Source organism: Manis pentadactyla, chromosome 4 (genome assembly GCF_030020395.1).
Source record: "Manis pentadactyla isolate mManPen7 chromosome 4, mManPen7.hap1, whole genome shotgun sequence".
Taxonomy (NCBI): domain Eukaryota; kingdom Metazoa; phylum Chordata; class Mammalia; order Pholidota; family Manidae; genus Manis; species Manis pentadactyla.
The window spans coordinates 106,000,131-106,026,162 of NC_080022.1; the positions used below are offsets into that span (position 1 = coordinate 106,000,131).

The 26,032-nt window shown below is 34.5% G+C and overlaps 1 protein-coding gene across 5 annotated transcripts in view; it reads right to left on the bottom strand.

Moving 5' to 3' along the window:
* Nucleotides 1-26,032, bottom strand: part of GDAP2 (ganglioside induced differentiation associated protein 2) — a 114,931-nt gene that overhangs the window by 11,445 nt on the left and 77,454 nt on the right. For 4 of the 5 annotated variants that reach the window (XM_036924453.2, XM_057500593.1, XM_036924451.2 and 1 more), the window contains exons 11-14: nt 24,016-24,155; nt 22,206-22,260; nt 12,181-12,324; nt 7,054-8,219 (exon numbers count right to left, since the gene is read on the bottom strand). In XM_036924453.2, coding sequence (XP_036780348.1) covers nt 8,172-8,219; nt 12,181-12,324; nt 22,206-22,260; nt 24,016-24,155 — 387 coding nt within the window. In that variant the 3' untranslated portion in view covers nt 7,054-8,171. Of the gene's footprint in view, nt 1-7,053; nt 8,220-12,180; nt 12,325-22,205; nt 22,261-24,015; nt 24,156-26,032 lie in introns of those variants that run through there. The other variant, XR_005032478.2, reaches the window with a different exon arrangement.

Consider the following 26,032-nt stretch of genomic DNA (forward strand, 5'->3'; position numbering starts at 1 on the left):
CACGTTTAGTTGGGAAGGTTCTGGATATTAGGAGCTTCAGTTTACAGAGAGGTTCCAAGCTATGCCTCGGGATTTTGTTTCAGGCAAAGCTGTGATCATATGTACTCATTAGTAACTATTTCCTGCGTGAGAGGAAGTACAGTTTCTCTGTATGTGATCTTGCTTGTTGATTCAGGAAAAAGTTAAGGAGAGAATGTTTGTGCTATAAAACTACATGTCTGAAAAATGGGCTCATAGATAAGAATTTGGTTTCTCCTGCAGGAGCCTCCACAATAATGGCCTATTTTGGCACACTTTTGGCACTTGATAGGGCAGCACTGCCAAGGTCTGCGCAATTTTCTAGATGGTGTAAGTGCATCATCTTCAGATCAGCATTTTTTTCAGTGTTATTTGATTTCCAAAGATATGGTTTTACCCTTTTTTTTTTAAACAAGACAACCAACCAACCAACCAACCAACCAACCAACCAACCAACCAGAAAAATGCTCATAAATATAGAGAACAAACTGGGTGGGTTAGGAGGATGGGCAAAACAGATGAAGGGGATAGAGAAGTCATAAAATAAAGAGGTCATGGGGATGAAAAGTACAGCATAGGGAACATAGTCAATATTGTAATAACTTTGTATGTAACAGATGGTAACTACACTTACCATGGTGAGCATTTCATAATGTACGTAACTGCTGAATGATTATGTTGCACCTGAAACTAATACATATATTACATATGTAATATGTAATATTATATGTCAACTACAATTCAACAAAAAAATCAAACAAAAACAAAAACACAAAGAGGTGGGTTTAAAAGCTGCTTTTTGTTCAATTTTGCTGGAAGCAGAAATTTTTATTTAAGAGCTGGAAAGTGAATGGAAGTGAATGGCTAGTTGGGTAAAAAAATAAAATCTCAAATCTGTAACTTTAAATTAACATTTACCTTTCACCCAAAATATTTTCACAGTCCCTGAATGATGACCGATAACCTCCATTGCTAATTCCTGAACTCTAGACCTTCCCTGTACCTTGTCTGAGAAAATGCAACTTAAAAAATAAATGATAAATAATACATTTTAAAAGCCCTTCTGCAGAGGACATAAGAGGGAATGTTAAAGTCAAGCAGCTGTGCAAAAATGGTTGAATGGAAGAGCTCTAGCATTAGATGGCAAGGTCATCCTAAGACTACCTAAAATCTACATGGTTTTGTCTATGAGGCCAACCTGCCTTAACCTTCCCGTGCCTCCATTACTTGACCTATAAATGAGAAGTTCAGTGGTCCTCAAATATTTGGAACCAATGTCCCATTTCATATTAATTTCTAACATTTACTTTACTATTAGAAATAAAATTCATAGATAACATAACCCACCTACAATGTTTATAAAATCAATATATTACAACCCACATGGATAGAGAGGCATATACTTAGTGAACTTAAAGACCTTGCAGTTGGGGAGAAGAGGATGGACTGAAAAAAGAATCAGTAATTTCCACAACATAGATTTTTATCATACTTCTATATAGGATGGCACATAGGGAAATAAACAGAGTTCAACCAAATTCAAAGACATCCTCACATTCCTTATGTCTCTATTACCTTAACAATTTGTGTAAATGTTTTAGCAAGTAGTGCAAGATTTGAATTTGATACATACTATTTCTGTTAATAATAACTGAGTTCCTTTTACATTCTCTCCTGGTATTTTCTCCCATGACCCAATTAGAGAAAACAGCCAAACAATAAAAACCCAGCTTACAGGTATGCTTGTTCATTTTTCAGAACTCCAAATTTTAGAAAACTAGGAAAGAAGACTCACTTGAAACTATTTTAAAGGAAAACTGGAATAATTAAAAAAAAATATGTTCATGGGTGAAAATTAAGATGTTTGCATACTGTTTCTCAGAACTACCAAGGTGTATCACAAGAATACTGATGAAGGGAAAATACTTTTTCTGCAAAGGTATATTGAAAGTCCAGAAAAATGGTATGTTATCACTAATTACAGATCTTAAAGGTGCAAGAGAATAATAATGCATAAATTGAGCCTATGGTCCTAATAACCTTTTACTGGACTATAACCTACCATGGAAAGTTTTAAAAGAAATCTGTATTTATTTTGTGTCAATTTGATTATGAGCACATCACACTCTTATTAAAAGGAATCTTAGCCATTTCCCCTCTACAGAAACATGATTCATTTTATAATAAATACTTTTGAGAAAATATGGTAAGATTAAATAACTTTTAAAAGAAGCAACTTAATGTTGATGCTCTGTATTATTTTTATAAGAGCACAAGTTTTGGAGCCAGACTTGGACATGAATCCTGATTCTACCACTCAAAATATAAGATAACATATATAAAAGGCTTACAAAGTTGAGGGCACACAGAAGTCCTCAAATATTATTTACTATTTCTAATCAAAGCAATGGCAGCTATCATTTATCAGCACTTACTATGCATGCTTTATAAACATTACTGCATTTATTTCTCTTAATTAGTCATTGAATATCATTCCTGTTTAATACATGAAAAGACTGAAGTTCAGAAAAGATTGAGAAGCACGCTCAAGTTCTGAGCCCAGGTATGCTGGAGAACAAAGCAACACCACCAACTGCCATTAAACATTCTTGTGGGGATGGGGTGGGGGAGATAGAGGGGGAGTGGAGGGAGGGAGAAGGTATTTGGTGGGGGGGAATCCATGAGTTTACTATGAGAATTAGACATTTTTCATGTTGATGAAAAATATGAAATAATAATATTCATGTTTTGAATTATCTGGACAATTGCCTTAAAACCCAAATACTGCCAGAACATTTCAGTGCCCAGGTTGCATTTGTATTTACTTGTACATTAAAGCTGGGTTCTGCTTTAGTTGAGGAAGGTTTATGGAGAACAGACACTGACTTAACAGGGAAGTGATGCATTCAAGCTAGAGGAAGACCAAATAACACCATGATATGCTAAACAAATGAAAGTAATAGTCTGAAGAGTCAGAAGACAGTAGTGGGAGAATTGAGTCACCACATTGCACATGGCAGGAGGTGCACACTGAACTCAAAAGAACCTGCACGATAGCACTTCATACCATAATCACACTACAAGTGACAGTTTCACTTTGGCAAAACAATCATCCATCATATTTAATTAGTGTTACTTTATACTTTGTACTTTTGCCTGTGTCTGATCTTTAAAGTCTTTTGGTTTTATAGGTGTGCCAGAGCTATAAGCATAAGCCTTTTACATGTAGCTTTATGTTAATATGTAATTAGATAAATAACAAATAAATAAAAAACTGAGGAGCAAAGAGAATTTTTCCTTATTAAAAGGGACTGTGCGTTATTCAAATTTGAGAAACACTGCTCTATATACTTCATTGCTTGTGTTTGTAGATTTCAACCTCTATCACCACCTTACCTCACAGGATTTATGGGGAAGATTAAATAAGATAATGGATGTGTGAGGGCCTAGCTCACATAAGGAATTACAATAGTAGTTCTGTCTCCTTTCTGGAAACAGGGAAAATATGGAAGCCAAATACAGTCTACACTCTTTTATTCTAAGTGTGGTCTTAGGAAGAGGAGAATTGATACCACAAAAGAGCTTGTTAGAATCTGAGACTCCCAGGCTCCATGGTAGACCTAATTTATCAGAATCTGTTTTTCAACATATTCTCAGCTGATTTAAAATATGCACATTAGAATTTGAGGAGCTGTAGTCTAGGTCTCCATAGAGGAGGTTGACAGTGAAACTCACTGAACTTTGTACTACTATTTAGGTTAACTTTGGTGATAGAGAAATGCCAGGTGTAAATGTCCAAAAAAAACTGTCCTATTTTGAGATCCAATCTAAAAATTCCTGTTTTACTACTGGTACTTCATAAGCTGTGTTTGCATGGAGTGGGACCCTCTTTAAAAGAGATCTAACTTCTAACATAAAAGGACCAAAAAATATTTTAAATGCAAAATATCAATAAAATCTTTCTGAATTTTGCATAAACGAATTTTAAGATCCTGTCAATCAGAACATTTTTAGGTCTCCTTTGCCCAACAGCAATTAAAATCATGTACACAAGTTAAGCTCTTATTTAAATATGTTAGCCCTCAAGATTTGGTCTGACAAAGTCCTGGCTCAGTTTACAACTGTGTGCTTACACTAACAAAACACATTACAAAAAACATATGATTGTTCATACAACACGTTTTAGTTTTAACTATTCAAGAAAAATACTAAATCACATTCAGCAGTTGTGATTTTGTTAGTATAATTTACCTAGAGAATACCTATGCTTTTCTTCTTGAACTCAGTGGCCCTATACATTTAAGGCATGCTATACTTATAAAGATTCAAAGATACTCTTCTTGGAAGCATGGAAAACAAAGTTAACAACTAATATCCAAGAGAGCCACTAATATCTAAAAATGACCTTGACACCATCTGTTTAAGGGCTATTTTGGTAGAATCAAAACTTGAACTCTTACTTATTGCTCTATGTTCTCTACATAAGGGCCACAGAAACCACATTCAAAGAATGTAAAGCAAAGCAGACTGCTGTCTGTATACACATATATACATGTATGTGCATATGTATGTATGTAATATAAAAATGGTTAGGCCTATTAGGTAAATTCTTATAATGTCTGGGTTTATGATATGACCAGGTAGAACCCTCCTCTATCCTTCATGGTCTCAGGTAATTACAAACCAAGAGTCATTCATCAACTATGAGGTATATTACTGAGAGTAAATGTAAAACACTATAGGGAATGTTGATTATAATGTCCAGAACTTAGAATCACAACTGAAACTCACTGGGGTAATTCCAAATTTAGAAGTTTATATGTTGTCCTGTAGTCTTTTTGGTCCTTAATACAATCAATTCACTGTTCATAGAACAATACAATTCTTCTCTGTCCCAGTATTTCAAAATCGAGTAATTTCTGTTCATATATTAAACAATTTAAAGTCTACATACATACATACATACATACACAGGCAATGTATCAAGGGGAACATAAAGAGTGATTTTTAGCTTACACTGAAAATACTTTTTTATCATTTTCCTCTTAACTTTTACAAAGCAAAAATTAAACTATTACCTACAGTTTGAATTCATTAAACAACACCTAAGCAAACAGAAAGCAGGTAGAAATAGGCCAGCCATGTTTTTCAACTAGAGTGGTTATTATTCATCCCTTTCTAGAAATGGGAGATACTTTAATCTTTTTAGACTTCAGATATTTGATCAAAAATCTACATCCATTTTTCCTAACAAAAATGCCTTAAAAATCCCTGCTGTTTAGTCTCAAACTACTGTAGGTGGATTCTTTTGAAAAAAGGGAGTACTACCAATGAAATAAGATATATATTAGAGAAAAGAAAATCTTTAAAATACAGGCTTTAAGAGTCTAAGCCTTTTAGAGTCAAATAAAGATAGCTTTTTTCAAGAGGTGATTTTTGCTGTCAAGAAACTTGGATATAGATGAGTTAAGAAAAATCCAAATACATGCTGAAATAAGAAATGTACTTGTTTTAAAATTGTATTATGCCTTGCATGGATTAATTAATGAAATTAACTTAATGTTTGTAAGTTGTTTCTTCTTCAATGTAAGTAGCATTTGGTAAGACCAAAGTTGAATTAAATTAAAGACTTGATAGTGCTTTGGATTAGTATCATCCGCTACTGGTCATCTCCATCCAGCTACCCTTTTATCCTCTCATGTGTCCTTGAAAATGGCACGTGTTATCCAGGCTAGTCAACTTTATGACAAAGGCAGACATACAATCAATGCTACTTAATCACTTCAACATGAAAGTCACTATGTCCCCCTCCTAGGATTTAGTACACTGGAAGAACTTCATTACATAACACTTTAGACACGAAAAACTATATAAGCATGAACTTGGGGTCAGATATCAAATTTAGTTTCATTAGGAAGAGCAGCCCTTATCTTTAGTCACTCTTAAATTATGAAATGAAGTTAATATGAATATAGTCCCATATTACCTTCATACTGTAGGAAATTAACTGGTCTAGAATCTTACTATATATAGAATCTGCTTGCATTAACTAAACATTGACATACCAATATCAACATAGTGAAGGGACATCCTTTTAAAATTATTGACTATAAGAAATTGTACATATAAATTTGCCTTCTTTCAAATGGCAAAGCTTGCTTCCTTGTTATCTATAGAGGAAATGATTCAGGCTAGATGCCAATTAGAGGTAGCCAAATCCATTTTTAACAAATAAAATGTTGGCCTATTTTTATAATTGCTCCTAGTGAAAAGATACTTCACATATGATCTAATAACTGATTGAAGATGAAGCTAATTTTTCAGATTTTTAAAGCTCAAGGCTCAAGGGGTTAAAGGAGTACTGTTTGAGAGAAAACTTAACAGCAGACATCTGACTAGCTGTCAGGACCTGATGACCTCGGGAACATAACAGGAAATTCTCAATAAACAAACACATATAAGAACAAGTGGTTTTGGTTTCTGACATAAAGTAAATGTGCCCATTACATGCAAAAAGTAAGAGTGCCTATCTAATAAATTTAAAGCCCCTTCCTGTTTATATGGGAAAATACAGAATGGGGTAGATGCAACTATAGGGGAATTTCTCTCTCATAAATGAGAAGTGTTTCTTTTACCTCCACTGAAGAATTAATTTGGCCATAGTAGAATGGGACCCTTGGAAGCACTAGTCTTGAGCACATCAAAACAGAAGAGTTCTACTTTTTCTTCTCCAAACTGTCACTGTACAGATTACATGATGGGGTGAGGGAGAAGGTGGGTGGATACAGGAATCAAAAGGAATATGAAGACACCCAGATGGAAATTATAATGGTTTGAACTTAATTCAAGAAGAAATGTTTTAAATGGCGAACAGATGCCTTTTACTAAAGTGCAGTACTGAGGGAGGAGTAGGCCAGAAGAAATTCTGGACAAAGCAGGAAGGCAATATTCAGGGTTGGGATTCTGCACTGACAGCTCTTGTCCCAAGAAAAGAAAAATCACTCAAAAGGTGCCAAGAACAAGAAGAGTGCCTGGTAGCATTCCCTCAAGTATATTTATTATCACTTAAAAACGAATTAAAGACACCCACACAAACTCCCCTAGCATTTTTCATCCAGAGACATCAAAGCCCTTTCTAAATGCTATCCTCATGATACCTCTGTGAGGTAGGTAGCATAACTCTAATTTTTATTCATAAGCAAGCTAAGGCACAATCAGAGCCTGAATGGCAAAAGTGGCCTGGAATTTTGTTCACTACAACACACTCCCTTCAGATTGTTGGCAACTCAAGAGACACTGCTCGGGAATGTCCTTGGAGAGAGAGTAGCCCTAGGAGCCAAGAAAAATCACTCATGACTCTAGGAAGACAGCACCTTCTGATGGCCCATAGATGGAGTCTCAGGAGAGGCCCTTCATTTAAGAGTAGCAACAAATGCAGTGCTTTTGACTCAGGAGACCAAATCACTCATGATAAAAGGAAAAGGCTGAAGATACAGTCTTCTTCTTTTCTCCTGTTGAGACCAGAACAGTGGCAATCTTAACAAATCACATAATCCAAGGAACTTTAGTCCTTAAATCTTAGTCTTATTTGGTACAGTAAAATTCTAAGTCCCATATTTTGCTAGTGATTTTGATCAGACACATTTCCACATCCTTGATCCCAGACAATTCTCTTTTATCATAACCAAATAATCTGTATAAAATGTAATGCTAGGATCTGAAGCAAACAATGCATCCAGTGAGCACATATTGGTTCTATATTTTTTGAGAAATGCTTAAATACACAAAGGAAGCATGCAAGGTTAAAGAGATGACGTGGACAATATTGGTGGCTTGTCTAATGGAGAATACAGTACCCTTTCAGGAAACTGAAGGTACTCAAAAGTTGCTCCCAGTTTCTATTAACAACCCTCTAAAAACAAACATTTTCATTAGATACAAATATACAAATTTAAAATAAATGTGCAGTTCAGAATGGCCTACCATTTTCAGCAGCTTATGTGCCAGAAAATATAGTCAATAAAAAAATACCAGAGAGGTGGATACAAAAGGCTCTCTGGATCTGAACAGCAAAAATGAGTATCACTTCAATAGGTAGCAATTAGTGGAGAAAGTGGTGTCCTTGGAAACCAGTAGCACTGATAGATGGCAGGTCACAGATCGGGTGATGGGGGATAAAATGTATAGTAAGGCCCATTTTCCTGTGGAAAGAAAAAAAAAAACAAGAATATTAAATAACAGACCACTAAATAACAGATTATTTGATAGTACAGTATAAAAGACCAATTTAACTGGGAATGTGAAACAAAGGGATTTATAGTCAACAACACAGTGATGTAAAATGTCCAGCACATGCCTGGTTCTGAGCAGGTCCTCAGTCATTAGACTAGTTCCACTGGAGTCAGTCAGAGCTGGTATAAAGTAGGTAGATCTAATCATGATGCTAATATTTTTTATTAATATTACTACTTACTGAATATTCTATATGCCAGATACTTATCAGTACTTTTTTTCATTATTCCTTTCTATTCTCACACAATGCCATGAAGTAGGTAACATCCCCATTTAACAGAGGTGGAAACTGAGGATCACACAGATTGCCTGACTCACCTGAGGTCCCCTAGCTAGTACTCAAGAGAGCTTCAATTTAAATACATGTCTATTCAGATCCAATAACCAGATTCTTTTGTTAAACTGTGTTGTCGTACTATGTGTCGGATCTTAATGTAGAGTTAAGAAACAAAACAAATTATCACAGCAAAATTTAATAACCATAACTGTTTTGGCAGAAGTGAGTCCTCTCCATGACATGCCTGAGTGGCAAGGCTTGTAACAATTACAATTCTCAGGGGGTTTAGTTCAAGATCAAGATGAAGAATTAAATGCCAGAAGCAACAAATCAGTGCTAAGAAGAAATTTTCTGACCTCATTTTGGCTAACTTCATCTTAATAAAAATCAAGATAGTTAACTTTATGGTAGATGGACTCTAGATTAGATTTATAAGACTTAAGATTCATTTTTTAAGGAAAGTATGTCCTTGACAAATAACCATAAACAGAAATTACTTATCATTAATGTGAGATAACAGAAATGGAGACTAACAGATAGGATGAAATGGCATTGCTTTATGTTACATTTACATTATTGTTATCTATCTGGTCTTGAACATAATAGGCAGTTAAATGTTATTTCAGTGACTAAGTGAGTCAAAAACTCTGCTTTCTTCAGGGCAGATGCTTTGGAGCAGGAATTAACCCTGGGACCATAACCAGGGAAACAAGAGGATATCTAGGCAAACTTCCTTTATTATTTCTTGTGATAAACCTGAACAGGTACCAAAAAGGCTAAAAAAAATGTTAGGTAGAAACCAGTCCTAGGACTATCTTTCAGGATACTTGAAAGAAATAAAATACTTTTTTTTGTTAGAATTTCCTATCAACATCTTTATACTAACCACTCCTCTATGCTCAATATGCATGGAAGCTATGCCTAAGAAATAAACCTGAAGAGAAAATCTATTCTGAAGTTTATTTGAAAAGAAATGTTTCACTATCCATCTTTTAAGATTAGTCCATTCCATTCCACTACCATATATTTCTAGGTTTCTCATATTTATATTAAATTGTGATAAAGTAAGAAGGGCAAACTAATTCTTAATGCTATGAAATAGAGCTTTTTATAATAGTCTCACATTGTACAAGAGGCTGCTGAGTGATCAAATATTTTCTCTATTTCTGGAAACAATCATAGAACTCTGAAGAACTGTTACCGGGTAAACCTGTATACAGTCTTCTTTGACTTTATTTTTAAGAATGCTGACTAGTTCCCTTTCTGAAATGGTCTCAGTACAATTTTCATCGATAGGTAGAAATTACCTTCAAAGGCTCCTTTTAATCCTTTAAGACTTATGCCACTATTCTAAGTGAAATAAGACACAAAAAAATGTAAGTGTACTGACAGTTGCCACAACTAACATCATATCAAATCTTCACCAAATAAAGAACCTATTATGTGCAAAACACAACTGAACATGATAATAAAGCTAACCAACTCTGTATTTATTTCCTTGTCTCTAATTATATTTTTTGTTCTTCCTAGCAAAGGAAAATGTTTTCTTACAAGGCAATATCCAACCACTTACTGGACTTCCACCTCAATCCTACCGTGTCATACACTGAACACACCACCTGTCTCTTCTCTCCATGCCCCCATTCCTCCCTGGGATGGTGGCAGTACCACTAGGTATCCCAAAGCAGAAACTTTATGGTAGTCATCTTAGGCATCTTTCTTCCTTTATCCCTCTTAATGGCTACTCAGTCACCAAATGCTGTGAATTTTATTTCCTAAAATGTCTATTTCTAAATATCTCTAAGATCTTCAAATCCTTGCCATTATCACTTACCACTGCCCTAGCTCCAGTCTCATATTTCTTACAGCCTTCTCTAATAGCCTCTTACCTGATTCCTTGCTTATAGCCTTATCCTTTTCTAGTCATTGTCTACACTGTTTCTTTTTATGGTATCATTAATATGCAATTACATGAGCTTTAGCCATTTTTCTGAACAGGAATATAATGGCAGTTCCCCCTTGCTGAACACTCACCACCCAGCACAAGGCCACAATACTGTAGCCTAATGTGAAGCTCCAGGGTCTGGTCATCTGCCCTCTGCCTGCCCTTTTCACATCGCCCCGATACCTTTGGTTTCCTCCCTCTCTGACCTTTATGTATAGATGGCCTAATATCTCTATCTTAGAAAGTTCTAGTATAGGTATGGAGAGATGATCCAATAAAGTATTAGATTATAGGTTATTCTGCCAAATTCTGATTAATCACATTAATAGGCCTGTATTTGATACACAAAATATAACAAAAAACTAAACCAAACACACAAAACAAAAAAAAAAAACCAAGCTCAAGTGTGGTGTTCATACTTAATGAAAGCCTGCTTACGGCCTTAAAAAAAGTCTCGTTGGCTTAAAAACCAGTCCTTTGGATTTTCTAACTAATACAATCCAACTTGTGTATTTCCATCCCAGAAGATAAATTATAAATCCAGATACTAGCTTTGAATTGTCAGTCCAAATTTTTGGTATCAAAATGTCTTTTAGTGACTTTCATATTTCCTGCTATCCATTTTTTTTTTAAATATTAAGGAGAGTGATGTAGAGTTCAAAAGAATAACAGTAAGGCCATTTTCTCCTCCAGCAATCTGCAATAAATACACTGATGTTCTTTTTGCCCCTCCCTTAATTCAACAATCTTTGTATCTATGATCCAGTTGTTCCAAAAGCCAAACATGAAATTTTATTAGCCATTAGAACACAAATACTTTGCTCTTTACATAAAGAGGAACAGAAATCATGGCTGAAGTTAGAGAAATGTTAGACAGAAAACGTGTCACAGAATATTTATTTTACTGTATTCATGTTGTAAAATAATTACGGGAGAATAATTCAACTCAAACTTAATATAACCTTCAAATATATTCCCTGGTTCATGCATAAAGATAGGTAATGAGCAGCAATTATTTAAGGAGGTTGATGATCTTTTGGCCAAGCATGTTACTTACTTTTGTTTTTGTTTTCCAGCTACTATGTAAGTGTGAATAAACACAGTGGAACAGAGCTTGGATGAAATTCAAGGGTACCTCTTCATTAGTGTTCATAATTGCATCTATAATACTACTAAATCATTGGTTGATGTTCTTAAAAAATTATACAAACTTATATCAAAATTAAACTTTCAGTAAATACTACTAAGATAGGCTACCTGGTTTACAATTAATGCTGAATATCAGATACCTATAGATTCTTCTGTCTCTATTTTATAGAGGTTGAAAGACATTCAATCTTCAAGAAAATCTGAGGTATGTCTCAAAGGTGGTAGAAAACTGACAATACAGGCAAAGATTATCTTCAAACCTACAGGAGAAAGATCCCTCATTGAAACGTTTACTAGGGAAAAAGCCCTCTCCGAGGACAAAGAGTTCTCTTTATGTTATTGCAGGAAAAGAATGCTAAATGACACTATCAAGTTTACTAAAATGCACTAATTGCATTAATATCATCTTCTAATGAAAGGATGTTGTGCTTACAAGCAACGCGCTATAGAACAGCATACTACATACACCAGGTGAGGGAGAACTCCTGGTACTTCTTACCCTGGCATCATATTCAAGGACAAAAGGAGGAAAGTCAATCTGTTCTGGTGATATGGCAGAAAATAGCTGGTGGAGGCTATCCACATGGTGGATTTTGTCCTTCAGTCCTGAGACAGAAAAGGTGGTAAAAAACCATGTTGATACCTGATTAACAGAAGAGAAAAATAATTTAAGCCAGTGGCCAGAGTTAAAGATACAAAACAGGGTTTTGAAAATTTATACCACAGAAAAACTCAATTTAAAAACTGAAACTGATGTCAGAAAATCTTGTGATAAGCAGTGTTTTTCGAAGTGTAGGTTGTAGTTCATCACTGAATAATGGAATCGATTTAGTGGATTATGAACAAACAGCATTAAAAACAACAGAGAAACACAACCAGGCAGGAATTAGGAGGGACAAGCTTGTTGGTTACGTATCTGTGGGTCCCAAGTGTGCTATGTTGCAACACACGCTTCATACTCTGAGCTGTGGTCAAAATCACTGCCCTATTCGATAGAATCATTGATTTACTGGTACTCTGAAGATGGTCAACATCTCCAAATCTCACAAACTCTTTTCAGTTTTCCAAGAGATTGAAAAAATTTCTTCCAATTATCTGAGAAATTTATTTTTTAGTTGATGCTTGGCACGCAGTCTCTTTCTCAGTCAACCAAAGTGAAATCTTCTGGGATGTGGAGCCATCTTTGCTCATTTCACTTTATAACATAAAGTCCCTCTATAAAAGTTAGTTTGTGAAAGTTGTTAGTTCCAAAAAGAGAGTTCTTGGTAACAAACAATACTGACATAAACTAAGCAACAGCTAGAATTTACAAATTATTGTTTATCTATCTATACTGGCAATCGTAATTAGTCATGCTTATCAACAGCTTGCACAACAGTTCTGTGAGGTAGGTATAATATTGTTGCTATTTCCATTTTATTATAGAAGAAAGTAACATGTATATATGAATTCTCAGTGCACTGGCACAGGACACTGTAAATGTATAAAGCCATACCACTTATGCCAATCATTTTGTTAATTTCTCTAACATGCTATCACGTTCTTCAGTGGTTGTTCCAGACCTTTCATGTATTCCAGGCCCCTAATATGATGTAACTTTCTTCACACTTATGAGAAAAGACATAGAATAAGAGAGACAACACTGAACTAACCTACCTCTGCCAGAATTCTATCTAAACTTCGATTCATCAGATTTATTTCCACCATTCCTCCCTTAGAGATCCAGATTATTCCCTCTACTGAATTCACATGGCCTTAGGCTTAAACCTCATTTATAGCACTTATTCCTATTCCTAGTATTCAATTACTTATTCATTTCTGTAATTTCCCTAGTACTTGGCTACACCACCAATAGCTGGCTGTAAGGTCTCAAATATTAATATTACCCTTTTATACCTTCTCCACTCCCATCTTCAAAGTTCATTTGGAGAAAGGTGGTGGTGAGGGAGACGGAAGGCATCTAGCCTTGCCAGAACCAAGCAAGTTAGGTCAAATTAACAGTCATTTAATTACATACCAAAAATCAGCTTATTACATCAGTTTTTAAAGGGCACATGCTATTATATATCTGATACAAACTTCTGCAAATTGGATTAGTAAATGTTCCAGGTTAAGGAGCTCTACAATCAGCCACAGAGGCAGCTGATAAACTAGTAAGAGCTATGGACACTGCAGATTTTAGTGATTCTAAAAGAACTTAAGAATGTAAGATTGTAGAGTCAGAACAGAGAACTTCAAAGATGTGTTAGGAGATACATTTGTGCAAGGAGTTAAACATCTGTTGGTCATCTACTATGTGCTAAGCATTGTACATGGTTGTGATATATGAGAATAGTGATAAGGCCATTCCTCAAAAGGGGCCAATCCTTGTAAGAGGTAGACTATAAGCATAGAAATAACTACTTCAGGCAAAATGTACTAAACACAATGAATGCCTAAAGAAACACTTGAATACTTATTATATGCAAGGAATTGTGCTACCTGGAAAAAGGTATAAAATTATAGAGCTAACAGAGTGTGCAGAGAATTTTTGTGTCATTGTCTCTTACCTCAGGACTTTTTTACACATTCTTCTTTCAGTCCAGATACCCTTTTCCTCAATTCCTTACCTGGCTAATTGTTTTTCAGAGCTCAGATTAGAGTTCACTTCAGTGGGGACGCTTTCTTTGACTACCCTCCACCCAAATCTAGAAAAGAAGCTTCCTTCTAAGTTATCCAACAACACTGTTTACTAATATTACTACATAATTAGCATTCTGTATTTTATTATCTGAATCTCTAAATAGACTGTAAAGAGGATAGCCTATTATTCAATATGATATTCATTGGGTCTAATTAATGCCCAACATAAAAAGGAATTCAATGTGTTGAAAGAATTAACAAATGGGGGAGTATTACTTTAATGGCCTTACTCCAATTAGTTTTAAATGGACTTTTTACTTTAATACTATTTAGGGATGGTCTAATATTCCTTCATTCTACAATAAAAATAAATTGAACTTCAATGTGGGTCTCTTCATCTATAAAATGAGCAAGTTAGACTTAAATGATTTTTAAGGTTGTTCTTAATTACGTAATTCTGTGAATGGACTCTTGAATATGTGGTACCATATTGACATGGTGGGGTAGTGGTGGTAAATTCAAAGAGAAGCCTAGGTTGGGGAGGAGTAGGCAGTGAGCTTAGACATGCAACCTTTAAAAGAGAAACACATTTCTCTGTAACATTTTATCCCATTAACTCCTTTACATCCTCTAGGTATTATTAGCAAGAGAAAATTACACAAAGTACCCAGAAGTGGAAACTTGTTAAAAATTTTCTGTTCAGGGCAACCCAAGGGCACTTTTATTTCAGTTTTATATAGCTTAGCTTTTAATTTCAATTATTTGTAAGTCGTAAGTACACATTTATTTAGGTAAAGTTCCATTACTTAGTATTTACTATTTTGAAAAGCTGAAGAAAATTTAAAATTTGAGAAAGGGCTGCTGTGATATTTTGTGAATGCTAGAAATCCTTTCTCCCAATTACTCACAAAAGCAAAGCCAAGAACACAGGATCACAGAAGAGTATAAACTAGGAAAAGACTGTTCACACACATGTGCACTCAAGTAATCTACTAGAGCCAGAATCAACAGTGGGTGTAAATACTATTAGTTTGCATTCTATTACACTTCAAAGAAGAAGAAGAATAGTGATTTATATAAGCAGTCAATTTATTATCACTTTGGGTGGAGTGGCCTGGAAAAGATATGAGCATGGAAATCAGAACAGTGTGATTCAATTGTTTTATTATCCCTGGTTTTCATCTCATTATAATTGCAAACATGCCATTTATAGTTTTTGACTTAATATAAAATAATAGTGGATGTCATTACACGTGGGTTTTATTTCCTCAGTGGTCCCTCCTTTTCCCCATCCTAAGTTATGGAGAAGTAACATAATGGCTCTTACTTCATACATCTGGTCTCCAGCTCTGCCCAGCCGGCCATTAGCACAGACTCCTATCTGTGCTTTGTCTAGCCAGTGCCTCTGACACTGCTGTTTCTGGAAAAGTCTATCCATCTATGTCACAGGAAGAAAAGCTATTTATTGACTCTCTAGTGTGTGGAAGGAAGGGTTAAAGTCAGAGCTTAGCAAATAGTACATACATATTTGCATAAACTTGGTACAAAGGAATACTCTTTTGACAAGTTTGGTTGTGGCAGGAGTAAAAAAAAATTAAGAACATTATGAAAATGTTCATTCACTAAAGTTAAAAGAATTTTACAGTGATCACCAGTATAGCCAACACTCAGTCATTACCATTTTTCTTGTTTCATCAATCCCTTTAATCATCTATCAATCCATCTTACTTTTTTTTGCTGTATTTCAAAGTACACTGCAGATATCAGTAAGCTTTCCTCAAATATGGTATTCTTATCTTTAGTAACTAGAGTTCAATGTTTACTCAGTTCTTTGCTATGAAATTCATTCAATGAAATCCACAGGGTTTAAGTGTACTCTGCTGTTTAGACAAATGCATGCACTTGCATAAACAAAACTCTAAACACTTTCATAACCCCAGAGAATTCCCTCATGCTCCTCTTCGATCATGCCCCTCTCCCCAGAGGTAAACATTCTTTTTCTTTTTTACCATGGATTAGTTTTGCCTGCTCTAGATATATCTAGGTATCTAGAATATCATATAAATGGAATCACACTGTATGACTTGTTTCTGTAAGGTTTCTTTGACTCAGTAAAGTGTTTTAAAGATTCCTTCATGCTGTTGTGTATATCAGTAGTATGTTCTGTTTATTGTCAAGAAATATTCCACTACAAAAATATACCAGTTTGCTTATTCATAATCCTACAGACGGACACCTGGACTATTTCCAGTCTTTGGCGGCTATGACTAAAGCCACTATCAACATTCCTGTGGAAATCTTTTTATTTGCATATATTTTCATTTCACTTGGGGAAATACCTGGCAGTGGAATTGCAGGGCTGCAGACTAGGTATATATTTACTTCATAAGAAATTGCCAGAACTTTTTTCAAAGTGATTGCAGAATTTCCCATTCCCATTTATAACACAATTGCTCCAAATCATTGGCGATACTTGACACTGTCAGTTTTAAAATTTTGACATTCTGGTGGTAGTGTAGTGGTATTTCATTAATAGTTCCTTAAAAAAGTTTTATTAAGATACAATTGATATATAATAAACTGCACACTTAAAGTATACAATTTAAGTTTTGACATATGTATATACCCATGAAACCATCATCACAATGAAGAAAATGAACATACCCATCACTCCCAAAGGTTCTTAAGAGTCCTAACACTTCCAATCCTGCCTGTCCCTCTCTTTCCATAGGTAACCACTGCTCTATGTTATTCATTAGTTTGTATTCCCTAGAGTTTTATATGCATGGAATTATACAGTACATACACTTGTCTGGCTTCTTTTACTCAGCATAATTAATTTGAGATTCATTGGTGTTGTTGCATATATCAACAGTTTATTCTTTTTTATTGCTGAGTATTATTCTGTTATATGGATATACCACAGTTTGGTTATTAGTTCTCCCAATGATGGACATATGTGTTGTTTCTAGCTTTTGGTTTTATCAAATAAAGCTACTGTAAGTATTTGTGTACAGGTCTCTGTATGGATATGCTTTCATGTCTTGAGTAAGTACTTAAGAGTGGAATAGTTGGATCACATAGTAGGTGTATGTTTAGCTCTTTAAATAAACAGCAAAATTCTGTTCCAAAGTTTCTGTAATATTTCATATTCTGATTAGCACTGAGTTCCAGTTCTTCCACATTCTAACATTTGGTATGATAGGATTTTCAATTTTAGTCATTCTAATAGGAGTGTAATGATTTCTAATTTTGGTTAAATTGTAGTTTCCTAATGACTAATCACGTTAACATCTTTTCATGAGCTTATTTGCCATCTGCATAATTTCTTTGGTAAAGTGTTTGTACAAATCTGCCCATTTCTAAATTGGGCTGTTTCCTTGTTATTGATTTTTAAGATTTCTTCATATATTCTAAAGACAAGTCCTTTATTAGTGAAATACTACACTTACAAAGACTTTCTCTCAGGCTGTGGCTTGTCTTTCCATTCCCTTAACAATTTTAAAAGGGTAGAAGTTTTTGATTTGATGAAGTCCAATTTTTTTGTGGATTGTGCCTTCGGCGTTGTGTCTAACAAATCTTTGGTCTACTCAAGGTCACAGAGCTTTGTCTCTTACATTTCTTCTAGAACTTTAATAGTTCTATGTTTTACATTTAAGACTTTGATCCATTTTTGGAATTTTTGTATGCAATGCAAGATATGGATCAAAGTTTTGTGTTTTTTTTGCATATAGATATTCAATGGTTCCAGTACCATTTGTTGAAGAAACTATCATTTTCCCACTGATTTGATTTTGCACTTTTGTTAAGAACTGGTTATCTGGATCTTTTTCTGGATTCTCTATTCTGTTCTGCTGATGTATATGTCTGTCTTTATGCCAGTATGTCACTGTCTTGAGTACTGTAGCTTTAGAATAAGCTTTGAGAGCAGGTAGTGTTGGTCCTCCACTTTGTTCTTCTTTTCCCAAGTTGTTCTTAATATTTTAATTCTTTGCATTTTGACTGGTCAATTTCTTCAAAAACCTTGCTAAAATTTTGGTAGAGATTGAATTGAATCCATAGATTTAACAAGAATTGGCAATTTAACAATATTAAGTATTCAAATACATTAATACAGTGTATGTCATTTATTTACATCTCATTTAATTTCTCTCATCAATGTTTTACAGTATACATAACTTGTACACTGTACAAGTCTTCTACCTGTGTTATATTTATCCCTAAGTACTTAATATTTTTTGGTGCTAGTATAAATTATATTACTTTTTAGATTTCAATTGTTTGTTGCTAATATATACAATCAGTTTTGAGATATTGATTCTAAATCCTGAAATCCTGATAAAACTTACTCATTAGTACCAGCAGTTTTTATGATACCAGAGGGTTTTCTGTTTCTTTTTCTTGCCATGTTGCATTGGCTAGAACCTCCAGTACAATACTGAAGAGAAGTGGGGAGAGAAGACATTCTTACAAAGATGTACTAATTACTAAGGTAATCCTGGTTGTCTCTATTAAAGAAAAAATTTCAGTTGCTACTGGATGAACAAAATATAAATGATGATGGGATTTTGGGAAGCAAGTACTACTTTCCTTGACTTCTAAAGAAAGAAAAACAGCCACCTACTGAGCATAACAAAATAGTAAAAAGTTAACAATACATATCTGATAAGACTATGTAATCATAACAGGGTGCGGAAAACCCTGCATTTAACTGACTGGTCATACATTATACTTTTTTTTTTTCAGTCTGGCCAAGCATTGCTCCCATAAGTACTTAATTAGCACTTACTGTGCTGTTGTAATACTGAGGAACCAAAAGAAAACTTGCAATTTTTAAAAGAATTACATAAATACTTGACGCAAATTTTCAAGTTGGTATTTGAATGAGAAACTCAACAATTTTGTAAACAATGAGAAATCCCAAAGTGGAAACATTTTCTTACTGAGGTTTTCACTCATCTCTTAATTATGAAATATAATGAGGACTTTTCACTAGTTATCTTACTTAATATCTCCAGAGTGCTTTAAAATAATGACAATTTCTGCTGTCACTGATGCTTTTCCCATTCACTGGCATTTGTCAATCTTGGTTCTCCTGATTTTTAGATTATTTCTAGATTTTAGATTACTTTTAGATTATTTTTAGGTTCTTGCTCTCCTTCCCTGATCCCAGGATCCGGTCTTAGTTATCTTCTTTGCATGAAGTCTCTCTGTGGTTTTCTTCATTAACACATTTAAAGAGTTAAAGCTCTGTTTACTTGATGGTGACTGCCATCCATATTCTAATTTATATCCCAATCCATGATCCCTAGTCACAGATGACACAGTCCTTTCTCTCACCTGCACTCATCTAATAAAACACTAAATCCTGGTTTTTTATGTCCAAATAAGCCATCTTTTATTTAAGCCCTAGTGATAAATTCAGATTCTTTTTCTTCTTCTTTCTTTTTTTGGCCTAGACCACAGGTTGGCAAACTTCTGCAAAGGACCCGATGATAAATATTTTAGGCTTCTATTATTTACATTCATTATAAGAAAATTTCACTAGGCAGGCCTGAAGGCACTTGAAACAGTGCTCAGCTGGAGGCAGGACAACATGAATATTGACTAGGAGGCTGCTGTATCCTTTTAGGTAAAAGATGATGGTGGGATGAACTAAAGTAGAGGCAGTTCAACATGTAGGTCTAAGCACAGGAATGACGATGATGATATGATGACAATTCACATTAACTGAGTGTTTATTATATGTCAGGTAATATTTTAAGCATTTTTTACATGTATTAACTAATTTCATCATTTCCCAAACCCTAAAGGTGGTACTATTGTAATTCCTATTTTTATAGAAGATGATGTTAAAGCACAGAGGAGTTACATAACTTACCTGAGACGGTAAGTTGGTAACTGACAGAGCTAGATGAGAACCTGTATTACCTGAATCTCAAACCCATGCTTTCAAACATTACGCCTTTTACCATCTCCCCAGAGATGGTACTTGGGGATTGCATTTATTTTGGAGGGTTGAAGACACTGGAATGAGAAAAGGTACAGAATGAAAGAAGAGGACAGGGGATTTGGGAACACTAACACTGAAAGGATGAGCAGAGAAAGAGGGGACCACAAAGAATACTGAGAGAAAGCAGCTAGAAGAAGGAGAAAAACTAGGCAAGGTAAGTTCCAAGGAAGCCAATGCAAAGGAAGAACTGATCAACTGTGTGTAAGGCTGTCGGAAACCAGGGAAGATAAACACAGAGGAATGTCTAGTGGACATAGTAAGACAGAGATTATCTTGGTGATCAGAGGTGATTGTGGTGAGCAGCTTTAGTTGCTATAATGGGACTTAAACCAATTGGAGTAATTTAAGATGTAATGAAAAATGGAGATGGTAAGCATAGGACATAAATTATATTAAACATTTTTGGTTGCAAAGGGGAGGAGAGAAAAGAAGAGGCTTTAGCAAGTTTAAAAGTTGAGTTTGATACAGAGAAATGTGAGATGGAAAGAAGATAATTTCTGAAGCTAGGTTCCTGAAGAAATGGAAATATGTTGTGTACTTAGGAGTCGAAATGTAGGCTCTGGAATTAAAATGTCTACATTCAAAATCCAGCATTTGCTACTTATTCATTACTTACCTTGGAAAAGTTACTTAATTTCTAAGCATCAATTTCCTTGCTCATAAAGTGGGACTACTGCTCCTATCTACTTCGAAGATGTAATATAAGGCTTAGATAAGAATGTATGAGAAGAACTGGCATATAGTAAGTGCTCAGAAAATATTACCAATTATTATTACTATGGGGTCCACAGCACAGGTAGAGGGGCTGACTTGCATTTAGAAGGAAAACATTTTTGTGACAGAGAAAAAGAAGGCAATGATAGGAACAGATGGCTTGGGGTGGGAGGTAGAAGACAGGAAGCTCCTTACTGATGTTTTCTCTGTTCTTGGCTGAGAACAAGGCAAGGTCATCAGTTGGAGTGAGTTGCTGCTGGTAGGACAGGGCTTGAGGAGAGCAGAGGGCCCCACTGGGACACTGCGAAGTGAAATATCAAAGGACCTTTAGTAGTGAAAGCCCTGTAAGTCTGCCAAGGAGCCCAAATTCACATAGCTCTGTGATTTCTTCATTAGTGCTCAGCAACCCAGACATGGGAGTGAAGAAAACAGTGTTGGAATATTTCAATATCAGATTTTAATGGATAGGTGTGATGAAAAGGTAAGAGGTCACAGGTTATTTTAGGCAATGACAAGAGTGGCTGAAGTGATAGAACATGCATTTTAGATGGGGCAGGAAAGCAAACAATGGCAAAAAAACATGGCATTTTTCAGAAAAAGTAAAAGGTCCAAAAGATTAGATATCTTGATGAAGTTGAGATGTAGGACTAGATATTAGGGAAATAAATGAGAGCAAGCTATCTATATTCTAGCTCTCATGCATCTCGCAGGTTAACATGTAAGGTAGAAAATTAAACAAAACTGAAAACATAACAATGATAGACTCAAAAATCTTAAGGGGGTAAAATGCCGGAGTACCTACTAATTACAGGATTGGTCAGGAAAGTTTTCTATAGAGAGTACTTGCTGAGCTGAGATCTGAGGGACAAGGAGAAGTTGGCCATCAGCACAAGAGGGAAAGTGTATTCAGTATCAACAGCATGAGCAAAGCCCAGAGGAACAAAGAACACAAACAAGTAAGGACTGAGGGGTTAACAGCTCGTAAGGGTTCCCTTCGAAGATACTGGGACAAAAACATTCAGACTACAACTTGAAATCACTTAAAAAGGAAAGGTAAACAAAGAAACTAGCAGCCATAGTGCTGATTAAGAATTAAGACGTTGAAATGTATCTTAATAGGATGGCATGCAGTGCACCTGGAATTCAAGATTTAGCTAAAAAGAAAAATACTGTACCTTTGAACGAAATGTTGGATGAACAAAATAAACAGCCTTCAAATTCCTCTTGTACCTGATTCAAAATTTAAAAAAGGGTAAGTATAAGTCATGTCTAAAACCACTCACTATTATGGATACTTAAGTCTTTGCTTGAGTATTTAAATATGTTCACAGAGGAAAAACATTTTTTAAAATAGCTCTAGTTTACATATTGAATTTTAGGTGAAATGTCAAAAACAATTCAGCGAACATTTCATCATTTAAACTATCTGTTTTATAGGAGAAACTGTTTCTCTTGGCTACAACAGAGCCACATACAAGGTAAGACCAAGTAAACTCATATTTAACAAAAAATTTACTGTGTGCGGCTTTCTATATGGTGCTAGAATCTCTGGAATCAGGTTATTAATTAAACAACAGTAAAGCCATTTAAAATTAGTGAAAATTATTAACTAAAAGTTTCAATGGTCATATTAAAACAATAGAGTTTACTATGCCCCAGGAATTGTACAAAGTTTTACAGATAATTCTCATAACAATTCTATGAGCCAAGTACCACCACTGTCTTTATTTTAACCTTCCCAAAGTCACCCAGCCATCAAGTGGTAAAGCCAGAAACTGAACCTAGGCATTTTCTGAATGGCTCCAGAATCACACTATCACCCACTACATTACTGAGCCTCTCCAGGTGTGCCTGAAACTATTTCAAAAGCCTATCAATCACCTTTGGGTCACACAAAGTTACTTGAGAGGATTTATGAGAAATAATTCAAGCTCTTCATTTCAAAGTAAAGTCCTGTTCAAAGTTAAAGAGCTGGCTAGTGATAGAGGCAGAATTATAGTGGAAAGAAGAAGTTTCCTTACATTTATATAATATAATGTCAGGAAGCAAGAGAAAATGGTATCTATTAGGCAATGAATACTTTAATATCCCTGATTAAGATGAGATTTAATGGGAGGAATAAGATAGTTGGAAATTTATGGTAATTTGCCTTCTTTGTATACTAACTGTAATGTGGGTTTTTCACTGCAATCCATAAAGACATTATAATGCTACCAATATCAAAACAGCCACCAGGAGGGTGGAGTGGTACTTTGATTTAGAAAATCTATTAATAAGAAAAAAAGATTAAAGCAGAACATTTTATCTTTGCTGGGTGTCATACATATACATTGTGGTTAAAATTTCCGTTATCACTTCAAGGGAAATACGGTTGAATGAAAGTAATTTTCTGGCTCCAATTAAGTTGCCACGGTTCAAGTCCAAATTCTGCATTTACTGTTGTGAGACCTTGGGCAACAGACTTCACCTATCAGAATGTCCAGATTTTCCCATCTTTCAAATGTAGATAATATTTATATTTATCTATCTACAGGTAGGACAAAGTGAATTTGTATTTAGCAAATTTATTTTGTGCCATTTTTTTTACATGGTATTAGAATATCTGGGATCAGATTATGAATTCACAAACTCATGGGTCACTGGACAAATGAAATAACATTTATTAAGTGTACTTTAATAAATGTAACACACCTTACAAATAGAAGGTAGTATTTTTCTTATTTTATATAAAAAGATTGGTAATGATCCCAAACCTTTTTCAAGGTGTTTAAAAGCAGGAAAAATTTACATATGAATTCATTTAAATGCAAAAATAAGTTGAAATTAAGGAGGACCTCCTAACATGAAATTATCTAATCTATGTATGATAAAAATCTTTGCTACCTGAAATACCCTTTCACAGACTACACAGTAATGTTTGGTATTACTTAATAGAGGAAAGAAAGGAGCTACTTCCCCCCTTCATAGTTTGCAAAAATAACTAACTTGACATCAACAACATCGTAGAGTTTCTTCAGGAAGTCAGAGTCCAGGTGATTGTATTCGCTGGTAAGTGTGTGAAAATATACTAATACATATTCCTTCACAACAATATGATCCATTACATGGATAAAATACAAGAGAGCCTAGAAGAAAAAGAGGAGTAAAGGTAAATATCATTTTGTACAGTCATCTATTTCACAGAGACTAAGAAAGGAAAAATCCAAAAGATTAACCTAGTCTATGCCCCAATCATTGCATATGGACTATATGCATCAATTCTCTTTAAAAAGAGCTTCAGGAAAGTGAATCATGCCAGCGTTTAATAATTCTCAAAAATGCTATAATATGATCCCTTTTTGTCTTATTCTAAGTGATTGAGGAGAACAATCAGTCTTTGTCTCACATAACTCTTCAAATAGTCAGAAAAGTTCTTCTGTCAACTACCAGGTTTTCCCTCTCTACAATAATGATACCAAAATCATTACAGTCCAATTTATTTCTAGACTTTAAAAATATTACCCTTTTAATAACATCCAAATTTTATATACAGTTGTATATATAGATGCACAGATATACATGTATACATATATTGGTGAGAAAAGTCCTGTATCTTGATTGTTGTGTTGGTTACACACATTGTATGTACTTGTTAAAATTCTAAATTATACACTTAAACTTTGTGCATTTCTCTAGAATTCTACTTTAAATATATATATATATATATATATATATATATATATAATACTGGCCCAGCCTGCATCATTCAGGATTGGCTTTAGCTATTTTTATCTGCATCCACCATCAAGGTAGAATTTGGAAATTTTGCAAAAATCCCAATGTTTATTCTATTCAGAATACTTAGCCCAGAAAATTTGTCCATATTATATCCATTTTAATCACTTTTAATTGTAAATAGGAAAATCACATATGTGTCTTTATAATGTGAATATTATAAAAAAATATTCATTGCCTAAATTTAATTACCTCTTCACAATAATTTTTCAGTGACATTGCCTGACTTTTCAACATTCTGGGTATTTTTGCAACTTAGAAGATCAATGTCTCAATTCCTCTCATTGCTTTTTGATTAGTCTACATCTAAGGAAATGGAATATTATTTTTCAATCAGGTTATTCTGTTACATTATTTTTAGTAAGTATCTCTGGTATACCTGAACTTTTCTTATTCGTAGAAACCATAGGCATGGTTTTTAAATTGAATTCCACTGTATTTGCTATAATTTTGAGATTTTTCTCCAAAATAAAAGACATCCTCAAATTCTAAGTAATTTTTTTTCCTGCAGTTTGAAATCATGCTAGCCTGAATCCAGAAGATATCCTACTGCAGCAAGTCTGTCATTTTACTGGAGGGTGCTCTCTTCCCTTCCTTGACATTGTACAGAAACTCCAGAGTTTATCCAGTACTAAATTTGGGGTAAGGTTTAGGGACTTCATGTCAGGTTCATAATTAATACAATTATCGTTCAATCCTATGTGTCCCATAAAAATTATTTGCCAATAAATGCTTGATGTCACTTTGAACACCTTCTGAAGTTTGGGCGATTTGACTTACTGAAACTTTATTTCTTGCTCACATAAATCCTGATATGAGTCAGGCCATCCTTCTTCACCTTGTAATTGCATCATGTTGAATATTTGGTCTCAGATCTCAGAGGCAGGCAAGGAAAGAAAACAATATAGTTCTTAACTGCCTCAGAAGTAGTGCAGATGCTTAATTGTTTTTTGAAATAAGTTGAATATTTTTATGATATGTTGTATCTTCCCATATTGCTAAATACGCTTTGCTAATAATTTGGATTTTGCATCTATATTCATTAGTGAGATTGCTCTAAATTCTTCGTGCTTACAGTATCTTTGTGCAGATTCCATTATTCTAACACTTTCCTATAATATGATCAGATTGGGTTTATTTCCTTATTTTCTATGCTCTATAATAGTTTGTGTAAAATTAAAAATATCTCTTCCTGAATATTTGGTAGAATTCAATAGTAAAGGTATGT